Here is a 24166-nt window from a genome sequence, read left to right as displayed (position 1 = left end):
GGGGACTCTGGCGATAGTTTTTACGGGAGCTCGAAGCGGGTCGTTTCAGCCACAATGAGAATGATGGTTTAGTACACGGATTTGCCTAAACTTCTTCCTGGCTTCACAAACGGCTTTGCGACTTTGTAAACTCATATTTTTTAACGAAGTACCGTGTTACAATAAATTAACATTATTAAAATTGTCCGACGGCAGAATTCGAACACAGGGCCTCTGGCTTAAAGGCCTGATATTGAAACCATCACTCCACTGACGCATGCGTCGACAAGTGGCAGAGAACACAATTTATTTATTTATGCTCAAATACTGCAGCCCTATTCAGGGCTATTGCAGGAGTGGAGTACAGCAATCGCAAGAAACAAACAAAGGCAGTTGAACATAATAGATAAAAAAAGAGCAGCTATCTTATCACACTAGTGCTTCTACAAGATCAGACAGTGCCAATTCACGAACAGAACCGGCTAACTCGTTCCAGCAGTCGACAACTCTCGGGAAATAACTGTGTTTGAACACGTTAGTGCGCGCAAAGACAGGCTTTAGGTTGAGGGTGTGTCAACGTCTTGTTGGAAGAGCACTGGCATATACGCGATGTAATCATCAGCAAATAGTCGACAGCATGAGTGAATAATTTAATGTAATAGCTACATGAAATCTATATGTCGCCTTGCGCATAGAAGAGATAAATTCAAGGAATTCATTATAGATGAGGGCAAAAGATCACGATCGTAGCGATGACAAATGAAGCGAACAGCCTTCCTTTGTACCGATTCAACTTTGTTAATGTCGCATACTTTATACGGGTTCCAGACGCATGAAGCGTACTCTAATACAGGACGAATGAGTGTTTTATACATTAGTAATTTAATGTGTTTTGGCGATTTAGAAAATGTTCGTCTCAAGTAACCTAATTTTCTTAGTGCTATAGATGTAATGTGATCAATATGCTGGGAACACTGAATGTTGTGCGTGAATATAACTACAAGGTATTTGTACGCCTGTGCCCGGGCAACTATTGTGTTATTTAAAGCGTACACATGCTGCGAAGGAAAATGGCTGTTTGTAAATGACACTACTACGATTTTTTGAAAGTTAATGCGCATCTGCCAGTCCGTACACCATGCAGGTGTAAAATCTGTTGAAGGAATCCTGAAGTAAGGCGTAATCACTAGGAGAAGAAATTACCTGTTATAGGGCGCAGTCGTCGGCATAAAGACGGACTTTTGACTTAATATTGTTGGGAAGGTCATTTATAAATATAAAAAATAACAAGGTCCCAGAACAGAGCCTTGTGGAACACCTGATGTTACATTTACAGTTGAGGACGAAGTGGAATTAAACGAAACGAATTTCGCGCGGGCAAGCCGGCGCATTGAGACGCTTGGCGCGTTTCGATATGGCCACCTCGACAGGCCAAACCGTTGAAATTAGTAGCGATCGTGCGTGTTGGCAAAGTCTTCTGCATTTAGAAAAGATTGCTTTGAAATATAGGACAATGAAGGCAGCTAAAGCATAATAAACAATACCCTAAGAACACCTGAAGCTATCAGCTACAAGATCAGTCAAATCCATGTGATACCTATCACTCTATGTTATCCATCATTCCAATGACGTCTGACCATTCGCAGCTCCAGAGTTCCCTCTGGCAGCTATTGTAAGAAACTCTACGTGCCCAGCCATGCATGCCTGTGCCTAAACTAGGCGCACGGACGATGGGGTGTTCAACGGCTCGTTCAAACGAGATCGAAAGAAAGAAAGAAAGAAAGAAAGAAGGAAAGAAAGAAAGAAAGAAAGAAAGAAAGAAAGAAAGAAAGAAAGAAAGAAAGAAAGAAAGAAAGAAAGCGCTATGAATAACGCTGACGGAAATCGTTGGCCAGCTACGTCAGTCTCTGATAATGCCGTCAGAGTCAGTCACGCATACGTCGCAACACATTCCAGGCGGATATAACTTATTTCGCCATTGCTGATATCTGTACCACTCGAAGGCGAGATGTGACGAGTCTGCCACCGAGAAAAATACAGATGACGTCTTTCGATTACCTGCTAAGGTGCAACACAGTCATTCGCAGTTCAAATGCAGTTCAGGCATAGTATACACGAAGATTTATTCTCTAAAATTTATCCGCAGCAATGTCGATCTCCTCATGTACAGCGGCGGCGGCGATAAACTGTCCATAGACATAATGCGTCTTTAATGTTAGTGCGGGGAGAGCAGGATTTTCCCCGTCTTTGTTTCTTATGTTCGCCGCACGTTTTGCAGACATTCCTCAAGGATACCACCTTGCGCTTGGTCGCCTGACGTATAGGCACGTAAGTACACAAATTATTTTAATTCTACTTTTTGATCGCTTAGACCGTTTCTTGAAGTTGTCGGCATGGGCGCATATTCTTCAAAGTTATAGTTTACCATCTCTCTTTTTAATTTTTTTAATGTATTAGCATTCGTAATATCGAAGTGGAAGAAAAGTGTATGGGAAGCGTGGGAAGCCACACACGTTACGTGTGTGTGTGGGTATGTTTGTTGGCGAAAAAAAAAGGGTGTCACAAGTGTGATTTTAGGTTAGTCTAGGTTAGGTTATCCGATGATACATAGCCGGTTGACTGAGAACTGGCTAGCCTAAAAAAAATGAAGGAAGCCGTTTATTTCATTCGTCATTCTACCATGATGTCTGTGGACTTTAGAGACTCATATGTGAACCGACATTGTAGCGTTTCATACCGTGATTTATTGTTTGATTGCGTAAGAGACGGTCGCGCTCCCTGGCACTGTTTGTCGGTGGACCTTCAGAGCCAGTGCCGTAGCCAGTTTTTTTTTTCTATATTTTTTTTTCGGGGGCGTGGGGCACGTGCCCACTGTGTCCCCTCTCATTGCTACGCCCCTGTTGATAGCTGTATAAGTTTTTGCTCGCCTAAAAATTCAAGTACAGCTAGGTAATGCTCTAATGTTTCCTGTAATTATGTATGGGTGTGAGTCATAAACTACGCGGAAATGCTATGAAAGAAACTTGATTCTTTCTAGCTCTGTTGCTGGCGCAGAGTCGAAAATTCCTTGGACTGACAGACGAATCAATCTTTCGGACTGAAGTGAGATCAAACACGAATGTTCCTTCGAAGCAAAGGTCATGAACTCATACCTTTAATTCTTAATTTGGTGATGCCATGGCGGACTATCGCTTAAATGGAACGCAGCCTAATGCTCATTAAAGCTGGAGGTATATATGGGGGGAAATGGCAAAGCCATCGCGCTAGATGGTTAAATGGGATTCTTCAGGCAACAGGGTATGTAGCATCTCAGTGAGCTTTAAGAATTACTTTTTTTATTTTGTTTCATGCCTTTGCATTATCTGTCCGCTATAATTTCCGTCTTACCTTTCTCCTAACCCTTCCCCCAGTGCAGGGTAGCAAACCGGAATCTCTTCCGGTTAACCTACTTGCCCTTCACACTCAGTTTCTCTCTTTCTCTCTTAATAAATTCTTTTTAAGCAGATCTCATTTGCGTTCATGTGTTCATGGCGCCGACAAGAGTCGAAAGTGAGTCGATGGCACGTAATTGTAACAAGCTGCCTATTCAGCGAGAAACGTTACTTACGCACGTTTACGTACCCAAAGCCTACGGTATACGCAAAGAAAGCTTCGCTTTAAATGTCAAGACTGACAGCCATGGCCTCTAGGTACGGCCAGTCTCCAACCAAAAGTCAACAAACCAAAATGAAGTTTCGCTTCTGCAACCACTAATTCGTGAGCGAAATTCGAAAAAAGCGTCAAATGGTTGGGGTCCCAAGTCGCTACATTATGAAAGAAAGAAAGAAAGAAAGAAAGAAAGAAAGAAAGAAAGAAAGAAAGAAAGAAAGAAAAAGAAACATCGTGGTCGCGGCAACTGTGCGAGCACGTGTGGTGCTCGCACTACACGTGCTAACAGTAACAGTCGTGCATCTTGCAAGTTAGTAAGTCTGCTACGGAGGCTTGTTGGCGTGACACAATGGCTAAACGCGTACTTGAGGTAAGACGAAAGACTGGTTAGGAAGTAGAGGAAACACAGGCGTGAACTAGTCGTGAGTTCACGTGAAGCGTGAACTCACGACTAGTTTTAGATGTGTGTGCATAAGGCGAATGACGACATGAAAAAGGTAGTTGTGAGTTCGCGCTTACTCTTGTCTTTGTTTCTTCTCGTTCCTTAACTCTAGCAGCGCGTTTAGTCATGGCGAGGTGCACCTTGCAGTTTCGTTTTGCTGAATTAAAATCGAGAGAGTGGGAGAGAGAATGTTCGCTTACGAAAAGCGGAGAGGTATAGGCCCGAGGAGCGTGTCTCCGGCCTGCTGTTCCGCACTGGAATAAAAGTAATAATAAATGCTGGGTGTGACGTGGGCTCAGACTACGGGGTTCTCCTGATTAATTTCAAACTCCTGAGCGTCTCGCGCGCCCGAACCAAAAGGCGCAACCACGTGCACGCGCTTTTCGAACGACGGCGGCGCGGGCGACAGGCCCTGCCGTCGCGGAGGGCGGATAAGTCGTTGTCGCTTGTCGTGTCGCCGGTTTTTTGGCCAACCAGAAAATATCGCTTCACGCCTTGAAGTCCGCGCGGCGACCTCCACTGGGGACTCCGTGATTGCGTAACAACATGGCAGCAACTACACTGTAAAATAATTTACACCCTATAAGGTGAAAAAGGGTATAAATGTGTCTATAACTCACACCCTTAGGGTGTCCGTTGTATAGATAACACCCTAAGGGTGTGACTTATAGACACATTTACACCCTTTTTCACTTTTTAGGGTGTAAATTATTTTACAGTGTAGTCCGCCTGCTTGAATCTGAATTGCTCTTGCAATTTGCTCTCTGCCATGACAGCAAATAAATAAATAAATAAATAAATAAATAATAATAATAATAATAATAATAATAATAATCAGCCGTCGTTTCGTCTCATCTCAAGCTGAGGACAAAGTATCGGCGTTGCATGTATACGTTGCGATTGTTGTTAATATTCAGCTCAGCTGTTTGTTGTCACGATGTTAGGCCTGAGACGCCACCAAGAGCCGCGGCAAGTGTTTTGAGTTTTGCTCGCGAAATGGCGTCACGGCGTTTCATGCTGGCGGCATGGAACGGCTCTCCACTGGCGATGACATCATGTTAAAGCTAGACCTTATACTTCTGTCGGTTGAAACAATGGCCTCGGGCTGCGTTTGCGCTTTTCTTGTACGGGTGCACGATTGTGTTTATTCGGACAACAATCTAAATTTGTCGCTTCTTATTTCGCGAAGATGCCGCCCGAGTCAAAGGACTTCGAGCCGCCACCTGAGGCCTCAACAACAAAAACTGCCCGACCATTCTTTTGAATAAAGTTTCTTCTTCTTCTTCTTCTTCTTCTTCTTCTTCTTCTTCTTCTTCTTCCGCTTCTTCATCTTCTTCTTTTTCTTGCTCTGCTTCTTCTTCTTCTTCTTCTTTTTCTTCTTCTTCTTCGCGACGTTGCGTCCATGTGGTTACTCTAAGCCGCGACGTTACAGCGCGACGGGGTCTGCCAGTCGCGTCGCTTGTCGCTTGAATATCGTGTCCACGTGCGCGTGCGATTTCGCATTCCGCCCCCATCGAAACGCGACCGCCACGATCGGGAATAGAACCCGTGGTCTCGTGTTCAGCGGCAAAACCCCATAGCTACTTTAGACACCGCGGCCGGTCTGTTTGGCTGAAGGCGCAGCGATTGGATAATTCTTGCTAAATTAAATCGAGAAATTGTGCATACATATATACGCATAATAGACATACACCAGCCCTGCAGTTACATGACAGGTGTGTTGAGCTCATTTGACATCTTAGAACATACATTGGTCCACTTTGGAAATCTTGCAGGGTTTCTCTCTTTCATGTTGCGGCGCAATAGTGAGGGAGCCTCTCGCCCTTGCCAACGTATGCGTTGCCATCCCTGCCAACACGCGTTGTAGCACTTGCTCCGCTAATCAGGCCCCGACCGCCAGGCACCTTGTATGCTGTTTTTTTTTTTAGCCTATGCAGAATTTTTAAAAAATCGCCTTTGGCAGGTAACACGATACTAATCCATAAAATTGATTACTCGAAAATGCGGATCTTACTTTCACGAGAAATCAAAATGCGTAACCAGCTAATTAACTAAATTTCCCTAATTATGTTTACTAATTATTTATTACCGCACATAATGCAATTGACGAACTGTAGCCGATGAGTTTGCGAGGCACATGGACATGGAAGGAATTCTGAGAATAGTACCGGTTTCAAGATATTCAACGTCAAACTTGCGGTAAAAGTGCGCTGTTCCACTTATTCTTTCAACAAAATCCCGTTTTCTGCAGTGAAGCAGAAAAGTTACCGGAATTCCGCTGTATTTCGTCATTCAGTTTGATAATGACCATCTCGGAACTGGTGTCATCTTTAGGGTTTCCCTCCAAATGTGTCTTCTGAACTCTCCGGCTATACAATTTGCAATTCGCAATATATGTGGCACAAAGTATTTAGTTATACACTCAATTAGTAAAATTTTCGTTAATTAATCGACTGGGTAATTTAGTTTATCATGCAGGTAATGTCCGCCTCATCAAGTGATTCAGCTTCGAGGATTAGAATAGTGCCATCTGCCACAGTCAATAAAAAAAAAAGAACGAAATGCCCCGTATAAGAATGTGACGGACAGGAAGTGGTATGAATGGGCAGAAAGAAGCGCCAACCACGAGAATGGACAAAACACGAAGGTTTTGTTCGTCCGAAAACGAAAAGACAGAAAGGAGTTAAATCTCGCACCCTGGAGCTCTGCCCCAAGTACCTTTATACATACCTACTCCCATCCCGCGCAGGCGAAGTCGCGGTCTCGTTATAAACAACTTAATTGTCTCTCCCTCTCTCTTTTACTCGTCCTTACATATCGGTCAGCGCTTAATTTTTACAGCTCCTTCCGACTGTAGCAGCTCCATACTCAACAAAGTATTTATATACCTTCGCGTCTTCTTTTTTTTTTCCCTCCCTACAACAAGAACGATAGAAAGAAGGAAGAAACAGCCGTCGGATCCACGCAACTCCCTCCGTAAATGGCACGTTCTGGCACGGTCAGGAACAGACGACGTGAGCTTTGCCTGCCTTCTGTTCAGCGTCGGATCCATAACGGAAAGGTATGTGCGTCTAACGAGCTTCTGCGTTATCGGCACAGCATGCAAACTGCGGAGCGTGCGCAAATGGAGCCGCCGCACAAGAGGCCACGCGAACGCGCGGTTTCGTGTGCTGAGCGCAATAGGAGGAAACCCCCTCTAAGACTATAAACATGTCTGGTTCCGGGTCACTGAGTGCGTTCGAAACGAAGCAAATTGCCTTAAGCTGTAGATATTAATGCGCAAAACGTTAAATTGCTCGGATTGACATCAAGTTCAATAAGGAGGTTCCTGTAAGCAAAGTAAATTAATGGCTCTGAAAGGAAAATTTGGTACATCTTGGTTGGGAATCGAACTAGGGCGTCCGGTGGGCAAGGCGAGCACGCTTCACCGACGCCACGGCGTCATTTTACGCCTCCCGTCTCAGCCATCTGGCTGACTATGTTTTCTAGCGTGTGCGTCGTTGGAAAGAAGCCCGCGAATACCCTCAGAGTGCCTCGAGTGGCCAGTCGCGCGGTAATTTTGCGAGTAATCTCGAGCTTCTTTCACGCTCGGAAAAACACTTTTATGTAGCACGTATCGAGCAACAGAAAGCTGTATCGGGAGTTTCTCGTGTCACTGCACAGTTTTCTCATTGACACTTTTCATCTAATCATAATATTTGAGAATCTGATTAATTAATGCAGACTAATTATCTACTTTTTCGTAATGAAAAGAAAAATAATTTGAGTATCCCCAAGCGACAGCAAACAACATTACCTCCGTACAGTCAAGGTACGTGGCGTTCGCACATTTTTAAGCTCTGGCTAAAGTTAGCTGCGACACCCTGTCTATTATATATGCCGGTTTTTCGTTTCTGATGGTTTAGCGAAAAGGGCGCATACATATTCATGTACGAGTAATATTACCATCGTATCTTTACCACATGCGCACAAAAGGTGGGCGGTGTTCATTAATTTTCTGACACATGCAATTATTATTACATATTACGAAAGCGCGAAACTTCATGGAGGAATTGCGTTCTATCGAGTATGATAAGATTATTGCTATGGGACGAAAATGGGTAATTATCGGGGTTTACCCGCAAACGAAGGGATCTTTATGCAGGGTTTCCCAACTATCGAGCACCAAGATTTAAAAAAGATATGCAAATGCCACGTGGCTGGACAGAACCAACGTAATGTTGTTTGCCATGGCTTCGAGATCACGCAGATTATTATTTTTTGCATTCCGTCTAATTACATAATTAGTCTTAATTAATTCATCAACTGCTCAAGTATAATAGTAGAGCAACTTAAAAAAACTCCCGATACAGGTTTCTGTTGCTCAGTAAGTGTTACATAAAAATATTTTTTCAGAGTGTGAAAGAAGCACGCTAATACGCAAAGGGCCTCAAGCGGGCAGTCGCACGGCAATTTAGCGAAGCAGGCTGGTCCGGTTAGTACCTACTAATCATACCTACCCCTAGTTCTCGACACAGTGGTTACATTTCGGAGACAAATGATACTGCATGTATTTTGTGCCCCCGTCTTACAAACTCTCCAGATTATGAGCACTGAATACATTCCTGAAACAATAAGGGCTGTCAAACTCGGGTGCTTGATGCCGTGGTCAGTAGATTACGTTGTCGAATACCATTTATATAAAGGTCAAAAGCGTGGCAGTTTGGGCGAGTTGGTATGTCATGACTGTTTTAGGCTTGTAGCGCAGCTCAGAACGAGCAAGAAAGGAAGAAGGTAGGGGTAATCAAAGGGAACGGAAAACAGAGTGAGCGCTATACGCAGAGTCCTTAGCGCTCACTCTGTTTTCCGTTCCCTTTGAGTACCCCTACCTTCTTTCTTTTTTGCTTTTTTTGAGCTGCGCTACAAGCCTAAAACAACCATTTATATATTTTACTTATACATAGCTGGCACCCTCACCGAATTGGTTTCTTTCTTTCTTTCTTTCTTTCTTTCTTTCTTTCTTTTGTGTGTGTGGGCGGGGAGGGGGATTTAGTACAGTAGGATATATTTTTTTTTTGCTATGAACGATTTTCTAATTTGCGAAAAAATAACATTAGGAACACCACTCTACCTTCTTGGACTAGATTGAACTGTTCCAAATTTACTATCCTTGGGTGCCTAGATTATTGGGCACCTCCGACGGGAAGGTTTGCGCTGCCATGCAGGATTTTCTTGTAGCGTACGTCATTGCGATCCATATAGTCTTAATTCAAACCTTAAAAATTCCTCTATTTTCTTTTTGCCGCCTAGTTCGATTTGTTTCATTTTTATGTTTTCACCTAATCATTAATTTTAATAAACTCGTTAACTCAGTTTATCTCTGTTGATTCTAACAATCTACATTTTACAAAATTTTGTTTACATTTCTTTTACGTTTCTTTCTTTATTTTATATTGAACTACCTGTTCTTGGCCAATCACCCACTGTGGGTAGGTGCCACAAACTCCAAGATTCCACATCTTCTAAACTTCTTTGACGCATTTTGCGCCCTTCTTGTATTCCCATCGCATCAACCGGTATCCCTATCCCTTGTGTATCAGAATCAACTGATAGCGCAGGTAGACACTATAAAGTTCCTGGGAGTCATTTACGATCCCGGCCTAGATTGGCGTCCTCATATAGAAGAACGTTGTTAGAAAAGGTGAAATCGCTTTTGCTCGGTTGACGAGAAAATGCATCAGGAAGTTTGTTATGTGTAGGGATACACTACTTTACATTTATCGCGCTTATGTAAGGCCCGTTCTTGAATTTGGTTGTGTGCTGATATCTGGCTCTCCAACTTATAAGTTGCAATCTTTATTTATGATAGAGAGACGGGCCCTACCTCAGTGTCTTGGCGTCGAGTATGTTGCGAACTCTGTGCTGTATCTAGAAGCAAACACACCAGATTTAGCGTCGAGATTTCAGCAGCTAACAGTAAAAAAAACCTCTTAGAGCATACGAACATGTTCCCAGGGCAAGTTTCCCGGTATTTGTCGCAGAACCGGCACTATTTCTTTATGCTATGTGACCAAAATACAAGCTCCCTCAGGTTATGTTTACGCAGAGTCCTTTTCCAAAAATAAACCTCAACCTACGATCAATTGAATGTGTCACTTCAATAAAAACATGTAATACATGTAATACATATAATAACCATGTTTGTTTGCATCTTACCGAGGACCGGCTAAATTCATGGCCAAACAGACACTAGTCGGACTATTGAACGGGTATCTTGAAGATTTTCCCTCATACTATGAGCGTCGACAAACACCTCACAAAAAGATGAGAAATCAGCGATAGGCCTTTGCTCTGAAGCACTGTCATGGAGCTTTGCTGTCGGTCTTTCCGATTATATCCTGATTTATGTGGCCGAATTTATGGCTATATGGTTGGCCGTATAGAAATTCCGAAAAATGTGTCCCACATAATATCGCCTGCAGACTGCCTCTCGGTTCTCATGCCGCTAATAAGCACAAATAATTCACTATTGCACCGATGGCTACACTCTTTTATTCCCCATCATGTTTAAGAAATTCGATTTTCGTGGATACCTGGACATTGAAGAATTCAAGAGAATTTCCTTGACACAACTATGAATTCCTCCACGGCTAAGCAAACATCCATGTGGTAGTTTCTAATAGTGGAGGCTCCTATAGAGAAAGAATATTTGGAATTGAAATATTTAAACCAAGTTGCCTAAACGTTGATTCTAAAATGTTTTCTTTTTCCTAAAGAAGAAAAACGGTGGCAGAATAAAAAAAAAGTGATCTATGGTCTCATCTTCAGCACAGATTGAACACAAAGGGTAGGGCGCCAGACCAGCCCTGTGACGACAAAAGTTTAATACTGGTGCTCGACAGCGTGAACGGGTAATAATCACTTCAGTTTTTCATGTGCGAAAGGAATTTTTGTGCCAAGGGAATATGAGGTGTCGATATTCTAAAAAAAAAATAGCTATCGCTGGGTTCAAAAAGACTTGAGCAATTGCATATCTCCTCAATCTAGCAGTAGTTAGGTAGGCTAATGTAGGAAGTAACGGTAGTACAGGGCCATTGAGGGCCATTCTCCCGATCTTTCAGCCATTTCGTTCATGAATAATCCCTTATGCCCAGGCACCCAAAGCTATCAAATTAAATTTATGTGAGAAGGCACTAGAAAATGAAGCATACGTAAAACGTTAGCACCACTATTTGTTGGGAGTGATCTGCATAAAGATCAAGAATCCGTTATTATGACTACCGTCGATACTGATGAACTTAGTTTGCGTAAAGCTAACACTACAGCTAGAAATTTTGACAGAAATACGGATAAGTAGTCCGGAATCTTGATTGAGCATGACCATGCAGTCTAGAGCAGGAACTAAAATGTCAATTCCAGGTTTTTCTCCACAACGGTGAGGCGCCTGTTGCAATGACCGTATCTATAGCTAAACTCAATAAATACTCTTGTAGCAGTCTATTTTATATATTATGAGACAGAAGGTTAATTTTGCATTGCTTGGGTAGATATCATCATAGATGATTTGTAGACTATCGCACATCACAAACAGGTGGCATCTCCCAGATACGTACATTTATGGGATTATAATCAATGTTTGTACAAAGACCACCTGTGGTGTATAAAACTGGGGCCAGTGTACTCCCAAGAATAATGCAGGCTGGGAAATGAATATGTTTTCCAATCTTCTAATACGGGTTTCGTACATATTTAGGAATGTTTGCACAGTCAGCAAAAGAAATCTGCACAATATCGAAAGCAACGTGACTTCTTGATGTAATAGGTTATTAGAAAGAAATTTCGGTAACTCGCAGCACAATCGCAGCGTCTCCCGTTCAAGAATAACAAGGGGGCGTAATATATAAGCTGGCGTACCAGAAAATAGTGTACATTCAAATTCTAAAATGGGCCGCGCGTACATTTCATATATAATCAGTTGTGGGTCTCTCCGCATATCTGCATAGCTTATGTAGCTTGCCAACTGCTCTCACTCCTTTCTTAAATATATGGTCATTATGGCCAAGCCAACTGAGGGACCCGTTATAGACTACACCTAAGTACTTCACCGACTCTATTTGAGGCATAGTCTTGAGACGGTAGGATAGCGATATGTTCACGAGATTATTAAGAGGAAAAACCAATATCGAGCACTTTCTAAGTATAAGCGAAAGGCGAGTGTTGTTTATCCAGGTTTATATGATGCAGAGGTAGTTCTGTAGTCGATAATATAGGGAGCGAATATCACTGTCTGATGCAAAGAAGAAAAGAATCGCAGTACCATTTCCTCCTCTTTTGCCGAAAATATGATTCCGAAAGAAAGATCTACTTAGAGCAGCACCTATTGCGTATGGGTCTTCCTCTCGCTTTTGGGGCAAGTACCCCCTTGGTGGACGCCGAAAGAACGTGTGTTGGAATGTGCATCAGTACGTCATTGCTACTGGGAGACTCTTGTGTTAAACACCTTTTCCTCATTAACTCTGAATTTGCGTTATTTTTTGTAATATAGCATATCTTCGTGAAAATTTACATGACCACTATTCAAGAAAAGAAAACAACGGGAAAAATAATTTATAATCGCCATTAATTAAATGTAGATACTTCAGATCATTAAGTTAGCAGGAAGCAAGAAATTCGTATTGCCACCTGCATTCTGGTGGGCGCAGTGTAAGAAAGAGACGAGGCAGGAAGGACAACAGGGAAAAAGTGCGCCCTACCCCGCCCACTCGATAGCCACCTCCCACCGCCGTGTTCTTCAGGAGCCAGCTGTCCTCGTTAAGCGTCGTCAGTCCTCTTTGAAGACACGTGACAATATTATGTTTCCATTGAGAATCATGGTCAATCCCCCCTCCCCCCCCCCCCATGCATACGTGCCATAATTTTGAAGAAAGAAGAATTTTGTGTAAACTGCGTCGTTTTACATTTTTCAGTATGAACACGAAAACGTTAACAACAAATTTTAAAATAATACAGCCTGAAAATTGATATTGCCGATTAGTACTCATTTAACATCCTCAAATGGTTTCCAGCCCACATGGGCGCCGACGTGCACCCCGACTTTCCCAACGCCAACGAGCTGGCGCACGGACGCGCGCGAGGACTCACGCACCGCGGCGATCGTGGCGAGCGAAATGGCGGGGAGGGAGGGGAGCACCGAGATCCGCTGCTCACCTTCAACGAAATAACAACGCACTATCAGCTGTCGAGGAGGACCTTCCCGCTCCCCCACGCTAAACTCACTAGACCACAGTCATCTATATTCAGAATGCTTCGAACAAGGTCGTTCCCCTCGAGAGGCAGACTGAGCCTTTATACACCGGACGTAGAGCCGCAATGTCCGGATTGCGGCGAATCGTACTGCTCGCTAGCGCACATGCTCCGACAATGCCCCGCGTTAAGCGGCACCATGTTCAGCAAATAAGAAGACTGGGTGGACGTCCTGCGAAGCGACGACCACCAGACCCAGCTCCGGGCCGTCCAGAGGGCTCACGAAAGGGCGGAGGCTCACGGGCTTCCCGTCCCAACGTGGGTGCGGCCCGCGACCCCTGCTGACCACTAAAGCAAGAGTGGGTGGGGAGGGGTCCCTCGGGACTCAATAAAGTTATTTCCTCCTCCTTCCCTTTTTACTTCTACTGCAGCCCAATTTATGGCCGATCCCCAATAGTGGGTTCAGCCATATATCCGCAGGCACCAAACAAAACCGATTCTTCGCCGTTCCCCGAACCTTTCAGATACCACTGGGCAAGTTTTCCCCTGCTCAGACGTCACGAATTTTGCAGTGCCTGCAGTCCTCAACCCCTAGTCCTGACGACACTGAACCTTCCGCATCTCAAGCCGAATGCGAGGGTGATAACAATTGCGAGTCTAGTTCATAAAACATATAGAGAACACGGATTTGGATACCTGAACGTGTAAACTTCGTGCTTCTCCGTGCTTCCAGAGAACTACTATCCTTCATCAACTAAAGGCTAAAGGAGTCAAAACGACAACCGATCAACGGATGATTTCCTAAGAGATAGCATTCTACATACGGCCCTTAATACTGCCGGAATATCATCAGCATAGGAACCTTAAAAGTGCTGTATAGTGGAACTGTTCTTCCATTTCTTTTTCTGCAGCCCCTGATTTGTTATATCTTTGTAAAGGACTTTCTCCCGGTTTGATTATTTTTCAAGAAACCTGGTTATCTACAGAAAAGAGTTTTCATTTAAAGAATTATCGTAGTTTTAGTAGACTGGACCGCCTTTCTCGTAGAGGGGGTTTAGCACTTTTAATCTCATCGAAAATTTGTCATAGAGCTAAAATTAGTCACCAGTCGTTCTCTACTGAAAGTGAGTCTAGCATTGGACGTGATTCTACCTGGATGTGCCCCAGTTTCGACAGTCAATGTTTATTTTCCTACAGGAGTTATGAATACATGTTCTTTTGATGCCGCGGTTGCAGCATGCGGAAAGGATATAATCATAGCTATAGTGATTTCAGTTCTCACCATCTATCATGGAGCTATCACTCCAATTCTTGTGGCAAACGATTGTTAGATTGGGCTTCGCCAAATGACCTTAACTGCGTAAATTCAAAAACCTCAACTTATGCATCAGGAAAAGCGCGTTCGGTGCTAGCCCTAACTTTTTCCAGTTCGGGTTGTGTCATTTTGCCCTGGTCTGCTATCACCTCGGCCACAAACAGCAGCCTTCTTCCAAGAATTTTTGAATTCGTGTTGCAAATTAAATTGGTCAATAAGCATTTCCGCACCTATGTTAATTATAGCAAATTTCAAGATTCGTTGCGGTCAATTTTCAATAAACAGGTAACACTAAGTGATGAAGTAAAGGCACTTAATTTGGGTCACGTGATAAGTCACAATTGTGACAAATCTCGATTCAGTATGCAGTCAACTAAAGGCGGTACTTGTTCCCCTTGGTGGAATCCTGACTGTGAACGCGAATATAGAAGAAGCAAAACAGTGTGGAGAAAGTTGACGTATAACCAATGTCCACGTAATTCGAATGATTATAGATTGGTCACAGCTACATTCAGGCAAACAGTTGACAAATCGAAAAAAAATTATAACGCCAGACAGTACTTATCTATCATTATCATTATCTTTCACAGTCTAGTAATAAAAAAGCCCCATTTAGGTTTCTACAGTCTAAAAAGGCTATTTTAGCATCAACAAATGTAGAATGTGTTAGTTTAACTTCCACGGAATTGGTACAGTCACTGGAGGAGATGCAAAAAGCTTAAACAGTCGATTTACGGGACTTCTACCTTATCATATGCCGGCACCTGAAAAAGCTGAGGAATTTACAGCAGTCACATTAGAACAATGAGTGAAAGTAGTGAAGTCACTTCCAGCTTCAGCTCCAGGTCCTGATGGCATAGCTACAGCAATGATAAAAATAATATTCAAATTGTCTCCCCAGGATTTGCTTAAATTTATATTTTGTCCATTAATGCATGGTTTCATCCAGATTGAAAAGTTGCCAGAGTAATTCCGCTACTTAAAAAAGCAGGGCGATGGATATACAATAGATAACATTAACCTACTTCTCTGGCTTCAAATATTGTAAAGTTAATCTAGAGAGTGTTGTATGGTCACATCGAAAAGTGGATAGGCGACAACCAAATATTAAGTGACTCTCAAACAGGATTCAGTCCTGGGTGCTCAATTTGATGTGATCATGTTGACTTAGAGTCGAATTCAACTCGCTCGCCGCAACAACCAGTACGCGGCATTAGTGACATTAGATGTTGCGAAGGCGTATGGCAGTGTCGAGCACACCATCTTGATCAAGAGACTTGCAAGTGCGAATCTCCCACAGTACACAACTGCATGGATTCATAATTTTCTAAGCGGACGTACATTTTATTGCTATCATAACGGTCTCTCTTCTCAACGTTACAAACAGACAAGAGGTGTTCCTCAAGGCGCAGTACCCCCTCCGTCTTATTTAACATCTTTCTAATTTCTATTCCGACACACATGATCTGCAGCTATACGTATACACTGATGAGATCGCAATTTTCTGTGTCAAACATACACATAGCCTTTATAAAGCATTGCAAATCAGATTGAAATGCGGTTTAAAGGAATACAAATGTCGCTAAATGCCAACAAAAGTGCAATAATTGTCTTTCATATTTAACATTTCCTATCCGGATAACACTGACGTATGATCCGGAGATAATTACACAAGTACAATCAGTAAAATATCTGGGTATGATTTATACAGAGAAGCCTAATTGGCGGACACACATAGAATACGTCGCATCTAAAGGAGCACGTGCTGTTGCTATATTACGAAGAGTTAGCAGCAGTCGTTTTTCAATGCGCAGGGAGACTCTGCTGATGATTCATTGTATGTTTCAACAGCCTACCCCTCATGTAACACGCCTCAACGGGGCATTTGAGGTATAATAAATAAATAAAGTATGTATGTCCGCCCCGCTTTAGAGTTTGGCTGCGTAGTATGCTCTGGAAGTCCTGCTTATAAATTACGCCCTCTCGTTCTTTTAGAACGCGAATCATTACGTCTATGTCTTGGCCTTCCAAAATTTGTAGCGAATAACGTTCTTTATCATGAAACTCACCTGCCTTCTCTTCAAACTTGATTTCGGATACTGACAGTCCAAACATTAGTTAATACCTATGCTTCTCCCCAGAGACGCTTCTCCTAAGTGTTCATTCGAGAGCCGAATGCATACTTTGCGAATCAATGGTCTCTACTACATCGTCCCCAGGTAATTTTTTGTGTAGAAGCTATTACAACCATCACAAGTGTCAATGCGCGACGTGGTTTTCTCAAATTTACGTACTGCGACAGTAAGCATTAAGAGAACCTCCGTATAGATACAATAATAGCCACATATGCTTCTGTAAGTCAAGAGAAGGCAGGAGTTGGCATGTTTTCGGCCTCATTAAATTGGTCTTACTATTTTCGACAGCGCGACTTTACACCAGCATTTCAGGCTAAGTTACTGGCTATCATTCTAGCTCTTCGAAAACTTCCCTTATCTGTTTATTCAGTCATAACCATAACCGACTCTTTATCCGTTTGCTCTGCTCTATCAGTGCCAACTTCATCTACCATTCTCCGAGAATTTTATTTATCTATCCCCCAACATTTACGTCTCATCCGTTTGATATGGTTACCAGGACAGGACACATGGGACTCACTTTAAACGAGTCAGCAGACGCACTAGAGGTGGCATCTCTTAAAGGCCCGGTACTGAGGATCATAAAACCTTCGGCATACATCCCGGCTGCAAGATTTTAAAAATCTCATATTCAGAGCATGCTAAATCATCTGTATTAAATAACACCGATTTTCAACACCATAGATTCCCTTGGCAGAGCAGGTGGTGTTCAACAAGGAAATTTGAAGTTTCATTCACGAGAATGCGTTGACGAATACCAGTGCTTAATTTTTATTCCCACAGGTCTAGTTTGGCACTTTCCCCTGAATGTTTTTATTGCAACGAACCTGAAACTATGGAACATTTCTTCATAGAGTTTCGTAGGCTCTACGTGCACAGGAAACGATTTCTGGAAAGTATCCTTCGCCAACTTGGATTGACCATCATGCTTTCTATGATACTGTCTCTTGGGGCATCGGCACTAGGACACTGCAACAGGAACGTATGGGGTGCCATATTTAATTTTTTAAGTGAAACAAAGAGACTGCCATGTTAGTTTTGCCGTTTTACTCTCCTCACTATGAACACAAAAATATTAACTTCGAATATTAAAATAATATAGCCTGAATAGTGATCTTAACCATTAGCATTCATTTAATATTTTATGCGGGTGGACGCTAAAGGTTGGTGCTCTCGGTCGGCACTGCAAAAGATGACGAAAATAAAGTTGGGAGGTGCGTGCTCGTGGCACATGCTAGTCCATTCGAAGAGCCTGCGACGCTGGTCCACTGGTTCTGGCGCTCCGCTGCAACCAATCGGTTCCCGACAACATCATTCTTAAATTACAAAATCCTATTTAAGTATTCTTCCCTTTTTTATTTACTGCCGCCCGATTCATGACCGATCCCCCGTTGTGGGTTGAGCCATATCCGTAGGCACCAAACCAAACCAAACCCACGATGTGTGTGTGCCACTTGTGCGAAGCGCACACGAACAAGGTCCTCGCACCCGCGCCCCACGCGCTCAGACGGCTAGGACCTCGCGAAGAGCAAGACGACGCCGAGCACGGTACCGCTGCGCGCAAGCCGAGACGCCGAAACCTGAACCGAAACCACCAACGGCGCATCGTTAGCATCGTGTACTTCCCCGACATGGTTGCAACAGAGTAAGCAGTTTTTTCCTTTCGTCGGCCGGCCGCTTTTCCTCGATTTTCCGGCTCAAAGGCATCATCCGAGGGCCGCGGTTTTCATTTCCATTCATCGCGGCACTCATTTACGCCAGCAGACAGACATTTCGGCGGAAGCGCCTGCAAGCAAAGGCTTCTCTTTCTATTGTGTCCCAGCCTCACTGCGTGAACGGAAGCTCGCGGTGGTTGGTTGAGCGTGCTCTATTGTAATGCGGGGTTCCAAACAACATGGCTTCCTGTTGTAGTAGGCAGCTAGAACGCTGCGGCTAGGGGTTCGTTTTTCCCAGCTAGCAGTGGCTGTTGCGGGATCGCATGCCCGCAGTGTCGGCGTTCACTGCTGCAGTGAGAAGGTGGGTGAGTCCTTTTCCTTTTCACGAGCTCTTTGCAGAGATATAGCGCGCCGACGGCTGGGGCAGCGAAACGATCGGTGGACGCGCTACCTGCGACCACTGCCGCGTACTTTCCCGTGCAACATGTTTACATTTTCGTCATTTGCGCTAGCGTTGACGTATCGAGCGTCGGCTTTCAAATCCCAACTCGTCGTGACGCATTCAAACGTGTGAGGAAAGAACAGAGTACCGTTCAGTTGACTTGTAGGTCGTATTCGGGGTATGCGTCGTTGCGGTGCAGAGGCACGGTCGCGTCACGGTTCGATTGCTCGCGGTCAGTGGTTCTTGTTGAAAAATCGACGATTGGGTCATTTTTAGAGCGTCAGCTTGTACTGCGAAAAAAGTAGCAATACTTTTGTGCATGGCTGTCCACAGTACATGCACGGGACCGTGTTGGTATTTCCCGAAATTCTTTTTGGTGTAGTAAAATGCTTTTGTTGATAGGGTGACCAACGATTGGTCACTCCCATGACCCACTCGATCAACGTTTCAACTGTAGTCGTAAGGGGAGCGTTTAATGGTTGCGAATGCGGACAAAACAAATATCTATAGACATGTCACTGCTTAGTGCACGAGAGGTTTTGAGAGCATCTCTACTGTCATAGACGGGTGCTTCCCGCTGACCCGTGGCTGCAGTCGAAGTCCCACGCATAAACGAGTATGGGCAGCGTTTTCCGTGTGGAGTTAAAGCTTTCATGTTTTGAAGTTGCTGAGGTTTCTGAGACACCGCAACGGGCTCTTGCAGGTGTTGTAAGGACATCCGAGTATCTTTACGATCTCTTCCCCTTTTAGGTAGCTTTCAATTGTGGACTTGCAATATTAAATACCTGAATATATACGTACTGCACATAAGTGTCTTTTGTGTCAGGACAAAGTTGTGCTAGCTTTGCAATAAGTGCAATATAGTGATATCGATGGCAAGAGCAAATCTGCTGTTAAATGTTGGTGTGTGCAGCTACAATGTCACAGCACATGTAAAAAGATACCTGTCATCTGGGAGAAGCTGTGTTTTCATATTGCAGCACCCCTTTGTCTTGTGTGTCATGAGACATCTGTTTGTAGCAGACCATGAATTGTAGACTGACAGTGATTCCAAGTCATCATTTTCAAAGTAGGATCATTGTCGTAGACTGACCGTGATGCTCTTTTTTGAAGAGGGGCAGTTTTCCAGGGCTGGTACATTGTTATGACTGCTGCTGCCGCTGAATGTTGCCCTGTTCTATACTTGAAATTATCATTTCACTGTATGGCTGCAAGACTTTCCTTGTGCCATCAGGCAACATCATTAAGCAGACTTCTTGTTGCGAAAGCCAATGCCTGAGCTGTTAAGCCACATCAGTCATTGAATTTACTGTACCAGTGCCTTCACTAAACTAATGGGGAGGCTGTGATGACTAGAATTCAGTTTCACAGCAGACAACTGACCGCTGCTCACTTCCAGCACTGTTTTCTTGTGAATCATGATGGAGCATTGCCTTGATAAAACAACCTAGTTGAGATTTGTATAAATATTACACCAGCTGCAATCCATTGCAGGTTTTCCATCTGTAATTATGCGCTGGTGCACATGTGTGTCCACGTGATCATTATTGCGTACTGTGTTGGATATTTGGTAGAGTAGATAAAAATAGGGGCCTTTAGGCATTGCATACCCACAGTTAGGATACGTAAACTGCCAGGTGTACAAAGTAATGCAAAAATGTATAGAAAAGAATGCAAGCAGAGCATGCGGTTTTGTATGGGCAAAGATGCTTGAGTGCGTTATTTCTGAAACTACCCAATGAAATGGAATGAAGTGAAAGTAGTTCTTTGATTATGTCAGCCCAAGTGTGGTCATCAGGTTACTATGCACCATTACATTAGCGGCACTTTTCATTGACTGCTGCAGTCTCTTTCTGCTCAATTTCCAGGATGGCAACAAGTGCCGACCGTCCAGTCCGTCAAAGGTAGTAGTGACAGTGGGTGCGCGTGTGTGTGTGGTGCGCGAGTGGTCGTGTGCCAATGGCTGTGGAACTGGGCCTGCGGGTGGTTCGTGGGCCCGACTGGAAGTGGGCGAACCAGGATGGTGGCGAGGGACATGTGGGCACCCTCGTGGAGATTGGTGAACCTGGAAGCACGTCTTCACCAGATCGCACCGTGGTGGTGCAGTGGGACTCGGGCTCCCGTACCAACTACCGCGTCGGCTACCAGGGCGCATACGACCTACGCGTCTTCGACAATGCCCCAGCCGGTGAGTTGTGTAGCCATCGTGAGAAAGCTTTCACATGTACAGCCTAAAATTACATGTGTGACTGCGAGTGTCAAGATTATTTCGCACCACGTTTGGTCGTCGAATCCCAAGCCAGGTCATCTTCACTGGATGTCACAATTTAGCTGGTATACATTTGTGCATAATGCAGGTAAGTACTCCTAAAGCTTGTGCTGCAAGAGGAGATGTGATTTGTAGCGAATGATGTTCACTACAACCTGTGCCAGTGTAGTATGCTGTACTAGACAGCGCAGAAAAAAAGATTGTGCCGTTGGGTTAACTGGGATAATAGTCTGAACCCTGAAAAAGAAAGTCATGGTCTTCATTTGGTCTTTTCCGCCCACTTTTTATTTTGTTCAATTTCTGGAATTTTGTATTTTCATTACTGTATTCTTCAAGTTCTGTATCTGACAATGCTGTCAAGAAATAGTGATATATCTAGCTGGAAATACGAGTGACACTTTTGCTATATAGAGAAATCTTAATTTAAAAAAAAATTTGATGAGCAAGTGCTAAGTAAGGCAAAAATAAATAAATAAAAATTACTTGTTGGCGTATGAAATGCTTCACTACTGTGCTTTTATGGAGAATGTCCGCTGTTTACCAAGCGGACCATTAATGGAACTGGCTAAAAATGACATTTGATACAAATGACATTCAATCTTTCTGTGTCACAGGGATATCTGAAAAACAGCATACAGCACCTCCTTTCGTGGTCTTGAACCAGTGGGCATGACACTTTTCTGTACCATATCATGCATCAAACTCACCTGTCTGCTCTAAGCCCTGTTATTAGCAAAACCTGATTACTTCTGAGGCTGTCTTTCTGTGGGCGATATATTATTGCACAGCTGTTCTCGACATTGCATTTCCTCTTGGCAGCACATCCGCTAGAAGCCAAGAGGAATTAATGCTGTCGTCTATAGTATCAGGGTCATGACGACATCAAGTTGTGGAATTCTGCAGCTGTTGGGAGGGAGATCTGTCATATCACGCAGCTGTTCTCATTGGTAATTTTCCTCATGTGTTGACAGAGTGAGATTTGCGATATCAGTTCGATGTATATATATGTATATGTATATTTTATTCTCCTGGTTTGCTATGTGGCATAATTTTGGAATGAAATTATAAACATGCAGGTCTGTTTCAAGCAGATATTGCAAGAGTGGGTTATAAAATGCATTGTCCATGAGTCATTATTCATAGTCTTCAGGTTGGGCACTTCTCAACTTCTCAATTATATTTATGCGGCTGTTTTGACCACCATATCAGCTAGCAAAATTTCTGAAAGTGGTTCTTTCTATAACAAAAGAAGTTCTAATGCATTTTTAATATTGCCGTAAAATTCGGAGCGGAATATCGAAGGACTGTTCGTACTCCAGACCAGTGTTTCACAAACTGTGGTCTGTGGACCATACTTTCATAGGAAAAATTACTAGAGCGAGCTGGGGCACTAGTACGCTGCAAGTAGGGTGGTTCAGCCAGCTTGAGAATGATAGATTTGCCTAAACTTCATGGTTCTGGCTTCTTATGACTCTGCAGCATTGCAGATTAATAATTTGGAACAAGATATTGCGTTATAAATGCAACAATTTGCACTTATTATGCATGTGTGCAGGAACTTATTGCCTTCGTGCATTTAGGAAATGTAGATTTTTGGTAATAAAAGAACAAGTATATTGCAATAGATAATGTCGCAAGAATGTCTGAAGCAACAGGCATGAAGGTTAGGCAAATACAAGTACTACCCATCATTCTTATGGTAGCTGGACGACTACAATGCCAGAGTTCTCTCTAGTGATTTTTGTAGGAAACTCTGCTGTAGACCAAGCCAACAGTCATGAAGGAATATCAAGGTGAGGGACTGTCATTGGGATTGCTGCAAGATTTGCCAGCAATAAAAACTGTATAGAAAAAGCAGTGGGAGGCGTTTAGAGGAGAATTTTTGGTGACCAATCTTTGTCCAGCCAAACTTTCACATTCAGTCACTTGAAATAGAAAACATTAAGTGAACATCATATTGAGTCGGGCATCAAAATTTTGGTTGTCTTGATTCAAATGAGACCACGGTCGTTACCAGTGTGCAACATCATTATTTTATAGGTCACAGACTGCGTAATGTGTGAAGTGCCGATTATGTCAACCTGGTGGTTGCTTTGGATGTTTTTAGTTTAGTTAGAGCCTTAGCTTGGTGACTGTTTAAGGCATGCTTTAGCACGGATGGAACATGGATGGAGCATGGATATAGCACGGAGCATGCTTTAGCACGAGCATGGATAGCACTAAATGAGCTATCTCAGCTATGTTATTTCCTCATATATATTGTTGCCCACTGGTAGCATTATTGAACTTATCAGTGTTTTCTGCACCACTGTAGCCATAAACAAACACAAGCTGAAGACAAGATGAAGGCTGCTTACGTCTCATGACTGAAAATTTGATGCTGAGGCTAGCTATTTTACCCATCACCCATCAATTTAATGAGTTGGAGCACTGCAGCAATGGAAATAGGGCGTGACAAAATTGTTTGCTGCTGGGTACTGCAGTTTCAAACATTGCTTATGGTAACAAAAAATTTGTGTGCCTAATTAATCATAAATTTTTATAGTTGACGACAAATGTTGACGAAATCTTTTTTTCCAGATATACATCAATACACGAAACAAAACCTGTGAGTCAGCCTTGAGTTGTTGCAACATCTGCAGATATGGAGATAGGCCAAGGCCTTTCCAGACGGTTTTTATCCAAACAGAGGCTGATAAAGCTGGGAAAGCATTTGGGGTCTTATCATCACTTGTAAACAACCTTTATCAAGTTGGTTACACACGTGCTCCTGCTTTGCCTCTGCAAAGCCACACCTGTGTTAACTTGTGGTAGTTCCTGAATGGGATTTACCAATACTCTAGCTAAACTTGCAGTTTCTGGTTAACTTGCAAGAAAGCTTTATTGATGGCCAGAAGAGGCAGGGCCATTTAAGTTGATAAATTTATCGGTAAAATACGTAGTTGAAGTGGAGTTTTTGGTTGCAACTATTTCTAGGCAATTTGTGCTTGATCCCTCTTCTTCCTTTTCTTTAAGCCATCATTTCTTCAGGCTTAAATTTGTTCATTACTTTCTGTATT

General features: G+C 43.2%; 1 protein-coding gene across 6 annotated transcripts in view; it reads left to right on the top strand.

Moving 5' to 3' along the window:
• The first annotated feature begins 2053 nt into the window (after nucleotides 1–2053).
• The window catches only part of mib2 (E3 ubiquitin-protein ligase mind bomb 2), a 92443-nt gene continuing 70330 nt past the window's right edge, over nucleotides 2054–24166 (top strand). Inside the window, exons 1-4 of one of the 6 annotated variants that reach the window (XM_075685681.1) lie at nucleotides 2054–2193; nucleotides 2258–2307; nucleotides 6996–7130; nucleotides 20707–21026. In XM_075685681.1, coding sequence (XP_075541796.1) covers nucleotides 20798–21026 — 229 coding nt within the window. In that variant the 5' untranslated portion in view covers nucleotides 2054–2193; nucleotides 2258–2307; nucleotides 6996–7130; nucleotides 20707–20797. Of the gene's footprint in view, nucleotides 2308–6995; nucleotides 7131–17995; nucleotides 18387–18463; nucleotides 18762–20706; nucleotides 21027–24166 lie in introns of those variants that run through there. The other 5 variants (XM_075685679.1, XM_075685682.1, XM_075685680.1 and 2 more) reach the window with 5 other exon arrangements.

The sequence above is a fragment of the Dermacentor variabilis genome, chromosome 3 (assembly GCF_050947875.1).
Source record: "Dermacentor variabilis isolate Ectoservices chromosome 3, ASM5094787v1, whole genome shotgun sequence".
Taxonomy (NCBI): domain Eukaryota; kingdom Metazoa; phylum Arthropoda; class Arachnida; order Ixodida; family Ixodidae; genus Dermacentor; species Dermacentor variabilis.
This window is presented reverse-complemented; position numbering and strand designations above follow the sequence as displayed.